The sequence below is a fragment of the Notechis scutatus genome, chromosome Z (assembly GCF_049901735.1).
Source record: "Notechis scutatus isolate UNSWTSFEM ecotype Mainland chromosome Z, rNotScu1.2, whole genome shotgun sequence".
NCBI classification, from domain to species: domain Eukaryota; kingdom Metazoa; phylum Chordata; class Lepidosauria; order Squamata; family Elapidae; genus Notechis; species Notechis scutatus.
In genome coordinates this window covers 85,919,013-85,926,853 of record NC_142025.1, presented here as the reverse complement: position 1 = coordinate 85,926,853, position 7,841 = coordinate 85,919,013, and the positions used below count along the sequence as shown (strand labels likewise).

The 7,841-nt window shown below is 37.6% G+C and overlaps 1 protein-coding gene across 1 annotated transcript; it reads right to left on the bottom strand.

Annotated features, from left to right (window-relative positions):
- Nucleotides 1-254: 254 nt before the first annotated feature.
- On the bottom strand, nt 255-5,934 carry LOC113425487 (mucin-3A-like). The gene is made up of 5 exons (XM_026687661.2): nt 5,898-5,934; nt 4,799-4,961; nt 3,043-3,204; nt 2,685-2,791; nt 255-274 (listed from the first exon to the last, which is right to left on the bottom strand). Exons 1-5 carry the CDS (start codon nt 5,932-5,934, stop codon nt 255-257), a joined length of 489 nt encoding a protein of 162 aa, XP_026543446.2.
- Between the last annotated feature and the right edge of the window lie 1,907 nt (nt 5,935-7,841).

Genomic DNA, 7,841 nt, shown 5'->3' with positions numbered 1-7,841 from the left:
TCAATTTTGGGGTGGGGGGGTGGAGGGGTGGAGTTGGAATGACATCTTCAAAAAAACTAACAACATGAAGTTTATTAACAAATGTAAAATTGTAATTTAATGTAGACTAATTTATCTGTATTGATTCTGATAATTGATAGGTATTAGTTAATGTACTAATACATTATTGTCATCTTTGTTTAGCTAAAGTATTTCTAGCTAATTCTTTAGCTAAAAAGACTCTTAGACAGCTTATATATGACAATAAGACAGTCTCAGCTTTCAGATTTACAGTCTAAAAATATGGAAAAGGAGAAAACAGAAATCAAAACAGAAGTATGTATCTATTTACATGTAATTAATAACTATGATAGGAATACTGTACAATAGTGATTAATTGCACTGAATTCTAATCTTGAGTTCTAATCCTGTCTTAGACATAAAGCCAATTTGGTGACTTTGGGCCAGTCATTCGCTTTCAGCCCTAAGAAAAAGGAAACAATGGGAAATCCCTTCTGAAAATTTTTGTCAAAAAACTGCAGGACTTGATCAGGCGTCATATAGGCCACTTCTATGTAGAAATGCCCTAACAGTACTATTGAGTGACAAATTGTTGAATTCCCTTTCATTAAAAGTTTTCCAACAATAACAGAGGGCCTCAACGACACCAAAATTAAGCACAATAGGGAACAAACAGCTTCTAAAAAAATGACTCCATATATGAACCTAAAGAAGAAAACCAATACACCCAAATTGAACACAATAGAGAACAAACTGCTTCCATAAAAATGACCCTATATATAAACCTAAAGAGAAAGAGAGATAGAAACACGTCAATTTTAGAGGAAAACAACAACCAAGAGCAAAGCCCCTTCTGTCTACCCAGCTGAATGAACTCTTCTGCAACTGAACAATCATTTTCATAGTTCCCCCTGGAAGAAAATATGCAGACATCTATAAAAGAGGAGTCATCAATAGTCATTTCTAAAAAAGAGGCACAACCCAGCATTCCTATGATAGGAACAAAAATATCCCATACTTCCCTATGGAAAAAAGCAAATATTGGTGATAGGAGGTTCAATTCTTAGGGAACAGAAACTATAGTCTGCAGACCGGACAGTCAATCTAGGCAGATATGTTGTCCCTGGAGCAAAAATGTAATTGAGAGCCATACTAAGAGAATCAACCCCACGGATTACTACCCTTTCTTTCCCTATACATGGGGACAGATGACACAATGAACTTGAAAACAATAACAAGATGTAACAAACAGCTAGGAAAAAACTTAAGGAATTAGGCATTCCAGTGGCATTTTCATCTACAGGTAGTCCTCAAGTTACAAATGTAATGGAGCCTGCCTGTTCTATTCATAACCCAAGGATTTGTAGGAATGAATGGTGTACCTTGAACACGGTCACTCTCTCCTTTCACTGATAATCGAATGTATGGGTTGCTAACTGCACATGAGATATCTCAGGATGGGGAAGGCCATAAGTGATGGAACAGGCCACCTGCTTCAGACCATCCAAGGCCTCCCCTGACCCACTGAGATACCTCATTCTTCCTTCCTTGGGGTCCCTACAATTGTTCCCCCCAAATCCTGCCGGGCTGGATCACTTAGGTCCTAATTCCAAGCATATACCACTAGATAACCAATCAAATAAGGAGGTAAGTAGTAAAGAAAAGAAAAACTCAAATGCAAAGTAGGAGATGTAGGAAGTATATCCAGGGTCAACTTAAATGCCTATAAACTAATGCCCAAAGTTCAGGGGAAAAAGCAGGGTGAATTTAAGGGCAAGTATGATATAGTTGCCATTACAGAAACTTGGTGGGATGAAACTCATGACTGGACTGTATTGATAGAAGGATACAAACTATTCAAAAGAAACAGACCTAACAAAAGAGGAGGTGGAGTTGCATTATATGTTACCGATCACTTCCTCACTACAGACATGCACATAACAAAGGATGAAAGCCTTCTGGAATGCATATGGATCAACATAAAAGGAAAAAAAATGTCATTGCCATAAGTGCATACTGTAGGCCACTCAACCAAGCAGAAGAAATAAAGGAACCTTTTGCTAATCAGTTAATTAAATATATGTAGGAAACTCACCACACAATAAGGATCTAATTAAATTAATTATTTACAGAACTGAAAAGTGATAATGGCAGATGTCTTAAAACAGAGAAGATTCATCCTTTTGGTTAGGATGAATTGCTAGCTATTCAAATTAGGGTGCAATTAAGGGTCACTTTTTTGTCTTTGACATGGTTCCAATCAAAATTGAAAAACAGAATTCAATCCTGAGTGAACAAATTTCATTCTACACACACTGCATATTTCATAAGTCTATACGCTTTGATCCCTATCCAAATTAGACCACATACATTATCTGCTTTCTGTTGGAAAAATGCATTCAGTTATACGTAACTTTATTGAAGTATCTACTGAGCTGAAAGATGGTTTGAGGATTTCATTATGTTTTTGATGTTCTAAAGAAAAATCCAAAGCAATATAAAATGGTTGTAGGCATGAAACCCCCCTCACCCCAAATATGGTCTTTCTGAGTACATAAATAACAGTTCCTTGCTTTCATCAAAGCTTTGAATCCTTGCTCTGGAGAGAAAGTTGTGACTTTCAACAGGCTAAATGTCTGTCTTTGACACTAATTCATCTCCTTCATGATAGAATGAATAATTACCATTCCAGGATGAAACTGCTGATTTATTCATGATGGTCAGGCTCGAAGATGGTATCCACTCTTCTTCTGTTTCTTGTCCATACCAGACTTCAGCATCATCAAACCATCTACAAGAAAAAAACATATATCATTGGAATAAAGAAACATTGAAATCAGAAACATTTTTCTCCACTTTGGGCTGCCAGCTCTTTGTTTCATTGGTAGTGGTAGTCTTTTCATCTCTTAAATAACCCAAAATAAACATTGTCCCCTTATATTGCTCGGAAAATGTTCAGGTATTCCAAATTATTAAATCATCTTCTGTCAAATGGACTTTGGTCCATTTTCAACCTTACCATTTTCAACCTTAACTTCTTACCTCTTCTTAGATTTCTTCTGCTTGTTTCTGATGAGGAATACAGTCAGGATGGTACTGACCACAAAAAGCACAGACAGGGCAAGACCAAGGCCCAGGGCAGTCTTTTGGACAGGCATTTGGCAGGAACTATCCAGGTACCAGAACACATCGGAATTATTGCAACTATGAAAAAGAGAAAAATTTATAAAGAAGGCTACCTACTTCAGAAGGTTCTGAGTAGCTCCCAAAATCAAAACTTCATTGAAAAATTATAAAATTAAAATAATTAAACATGAAAACATAAAAGCCAACTAATATAATACCAGTAGGCATTAAACCACAATTTTCAGGATCTATGCTGATGTCAAATTTCTGCAACCTATCTTCTAGTGTCTTAGGAAGGAGCCATCCTAACTTTTCAGGATAGAAAAACAGAATTCCAGAGTTGAGATAGCTATGGAAAAAGCTTCCAGTTTTTCTGTCAGCACCCAGGCCATCTAGAGAGAGCAACTCAAACCAGATACATTTCCATGGAGTGCATAGATTGGGAAAAGTCTGCTTTGAGGAAATAGGCTTGCAGAAATTGAGGAACCAGACATAAACAGCTTTGTAGGTAACAACAAAGTACCCAGTACTGGGAATCAAAGCAAGGTTTGCGAGCTGTGTAGTATTCTACTAAAATAAATTGGACACACCAGAAAGCATTGCATTGCATTAACTTGTTATGACAGTCTGCTGATACATGAAGATTGGAGAATTAGTGACACCATTGTTATTGCACAGTGGAAGCAGAACTTTGAGTTTATACCAAACTTTGGTTAGGCCGGTTCTTAATTTTATGTCTTCACTGTTCTGGGAATCTCTTGTGTTGAACCATGAAATTCTCTTGAGTCTGCATACATGGAGAAGCCATTTGGAAGCAATTTCTTTCAGGACTTTCATCAAATTCTTCTTAGGGAACTCAGAGTCACCGTGGAACTACCTTCGTGGTTATTCGGAAACTTTCCAAATTTCTGTTGGAAATCAATAGATCCCTAGGGAGATCATACTAATTGATCTTCTGCACCAGTTGGTTTTGGTGGGGAGTTTCCATGTAATTAGAAAGTAATCTGTCCATGTCATAAAGTGACATAAATTGTATCCATACATGGGTTATAAAAAAATTCTCCAAAGTAAAAACCAGAACAAGTTTCTAGCTATTTGCATGATTGTCAATGCAGCAATGAATTTCTGAGCAACTTTAACTTAACCTCTAAAGAAATAAAGACTAAAACCCTCCAAGGTGATCAAATTCCAAATCCTTGCATAGATCAGGGGAAGACAACATTTAAAATTTTCTTGAAGTTGTCTCATTTTAAAATGTAGGGAATTTCACGTTTCTCCTCCATTCCTAAATATTGCAATCCCTTAAATTACTCAGCCCTTGTAGGCTATATGGTGGATTCAGTACTCCAAGAGAGTTGGAGTCCTTTGGGACCAACCAAACTATATCATGATTTCTTTCATTATATATAGTTTGGCATTCCAAATAGGTCATTTTATCTGCTTTTCTCATTTTCTTCATTTTTCTTAAAATTCTACAAGTTGAATATATTTTGAAAATTACATTATAACAGCTGTGGCATGAAATGTATAGAAAATGTGGGATTCTATAGGCAGAAAAATTTAGGAAGGTGGAAGAGTATCCTATTAGAACTAGTAACTAATGAAGATTTAAGTAGTTGGTGGGTTGTAGAATCTAAGGATTCCTTTGATACTCCTCCTCCTGTTTACTTACATGCAGTGGGGGCCTATCTCAGAGACTTGGCAAACACCATTGAAGCAGTTCATGTAATCTTGAGCGCCTTTGAAACATCTTGAGACACAGCGCACAGTACCCTCAATTATGTGGGGATAATAGTAATCTGCATACTTCGGATCAGTAATATTTTCACAGGTGCCTGGGGAAAAAAAGAGGTGCTAAATATATAATGAAATATGGGCAATACATGTAGGTCAAATGAACAAACTGTACTGCAACAAACTATGAGCTGATGATTGAAATGCACCAAATTTGCTCAGACATAGCAAGACCATCCTGTTCCTACACCAACTGCCCCATGTAGAGTACAAAACCAGTTTTGAAAAATATCCTTCCATGGTAGATCATAAAAGATAGTAAGGTGAGCAAGAATGAGTTGTCATTATGATACTACAACTTCAGAGATAGAGAGGGGGGAGGGAGGGGGAGAGAGAGAAAGAGAGAGAGGGAGGGAGAGGGAGAGAGAAAGAATTGAGATTGTAAGAACTGAAATAATTTATAGGTAGGACAGCTCTGCAAAGAAGCACTAAAATTCTATTACAAAACAGATGTGGGCGCTAAAAACTCATCTTTTCCATCTTTCTTTGGCCTCTTCCTCCTGTCTTTTTAACCACAGCATAAGTGTGTCATAGACTCATAGTGTATCTTTAGCTTTTTTTCTTTCAGTTTCTGTGCTATTTATAGTATAATACAGTATTCACTTATGGCCAAGTTGTGTTTTAGCTAAAAAAAACACCAAGCCCCTTTTATATTTTCTTCGTTCTTGTTCCTCAACTTTGAATTTTCCACTCATTTTTCCATTATTATTCAAATATGTCCTCAATATTTCTGAATTTTTCTCCATTTGTTAAGAAATACTTAATAATTATACTACTTTCTCTATTCCCAATCTGCTGCAATTAAACTTGCCCTTAGCTATTCCAGTTTTAAGATGTGTTTTCTGCAAGCACATTTTACTACAGGTAGCATCTGATACACTCCATCAACAAAGTGGCTGCTGAGATGCCTTCTTCTCTCTGGGGCTGAGCACCATTTCCATGTTATTTTGGCTTGAGCTGTGAGAGAGGCAACTCACTGGCTTCCTCAGAGTCATCTGCCTTCAGGATGCTCATTGGTATTTTCCAAAGTTGGTAAGTGGTTGATGTGGACAAGTGGCATCCTTGAACAATATACTGAACCAATGTTGCCAAACTTATTCACTGCCCTCTTGGGATGCTGCACAGAAAGTCAATTTAAGTGGGAAAATAAAATAAAATTCTGCCTGCTTTGTATTGCTGTTGCTTTAGCACTCTTGTGAACATTATATATATATTTTAAATCAATTTTTGGCAGTAAATAGTTTCACATAGGCATCAATTTTACCTTTTTATTTCAGTGGAAGAACAAGAAGATACACAGGGAGAGCTACACCCTATATCTCTAACACATCTACCCAACTGTTTACTGAAACTTACCATTGAATGAATAACTTGAATTAATAATTAAGTTAGGTAAAGGAACAAAGCATAGGTCTGGTCCTGAAAAAAAAAATTGTATGAATTAGTTATTTGGGGTGGTTGTATAACTATATATTTTCTTCAAGATTCTTCTGCATTTAAAAACATTGTGATATTAAATAGAAACCATTGCACCAAAATAATTATCCTTTTGAAGTAATCTGGGGAAAATAAATCATCAAATGATATGTCAAACATTCATCAGTGTCTAAATTTAAGGTTTTAAAAAGTCTTTTGTTGCCTGACAAGAGTCCCAGTTTCCCAGGCTTCAATCATTTACAAAGCTATCTTTGTAGCTGCATGGCCAACAATTTTAGTAGGTTCGAAATTGAATGTATGTCTTTGTTCATTGCACTGTGAGGGTACCAATGAGTACAAGTCTCCTTGTCTGACCACTCGCTTGCATTCTTGCAATCTGGTGGTTAGCTTCCTCCCTGTCTGTCCTAAATCATTGCACATTATATGGCAGGGTGACAACCCACTTTAGTACCCAGAAAGCTAAACAATTGGAGAGGAGGGACCTACATGAACAATTCAGGCAGAATGGGTACCTAACAAGCATTTTTTTTAGAAGTGCCTGGGCAGCATGCAAAGGAGAGAAAGGAAAAAAGAAGGTACAAGGCCAGTTAGTTGGCACACCCTGCCATACATCAAAAACATTTCAGAAGCAGCAGAACACAGCTGCTGAGATTTACAAGTGGGATTATACACTGTCCAGAGGCTACCATATGAGAACAAATCCTACATTGCAAAGATCTCTTGGAGGTGAGATATACTTCTAATGTAATCTACTGGATCCCCTGCATGGATTGCCCCTGTGACTATGGAGGACAGATGCGAAATAAGTAAGAATACAAGTAAGCAGTCAGATGAGGATGCCAAACTCATGGATAGCCTTACATTGCAATGAACAATGACATACATTCAAGTTCAAAGCTACTAAGATTGTTGGCCATGCAGCTACAAAGATAGCCAGATAAATGATTGAAGTCTGGGAAATGGGCCTCTTGTCACTCAACAGAAGGACTGATTTACCACTAGCTTATCAGGTACTTAAGAACCAAGGGCTTGGCAGCACAAGGAAACAACAGCCAATCACATGCTATCAGCACACCAGTCAACCAACAGGAAGACAACAACACATAAATGTGATCCATAAAATAGCCCAAAGCACATATTCTGGTAAGGGAAGATCCCTGTGGATGGGCTCCAGCATGAATCTGAAAGCTTGGAAGAGTGGCCCCAGTGGCCGATCCACATTGGATCCTGCAACATTATCCAGGCATACTTATATTTGCCTTCATTCAGGAAAATAATATGTGTTTGCCACCATCTAGTGGCTATTTTAGATAAGACGAGCCCCTCAGATCAGCAGGTGTCCAATATGCTACTGGGGAAGAGCAGAGGGCTAGTACTACTAGCGCCAGAAAGAATGAAGTGACTGGGCCAAAGCTGAAAGAACACTCAGCTGTGGATGTATCTGGTGGCGAAAGGAAGATCTGATGCTGTAAAGATCTATACTC

Bases quoted from the DNA above. Each gene is read 5' to 3' on its own strand.
- LOC113425487 (XM_026687661.2), bottom strand. From the start codon at position 5,934: ATGAGCATCCTGAAGGCAGATGACTCTGAGGAAGCCA. The intron at 4,962-5,897 runs GTGAGTTGCCTC...TTTTTTCCCCAG, and splicing joins AGATGACTCTGAGGAAGCCA to GCACCTGTGAAAATATTACT. The intron at 3,205-4,798 runs GTAAGTAAACAG...TCTTTTTCATAG, and splicing joins GAGATAGGCCCCCACTGCAT to TTGCAATAATTCCGATGTGT.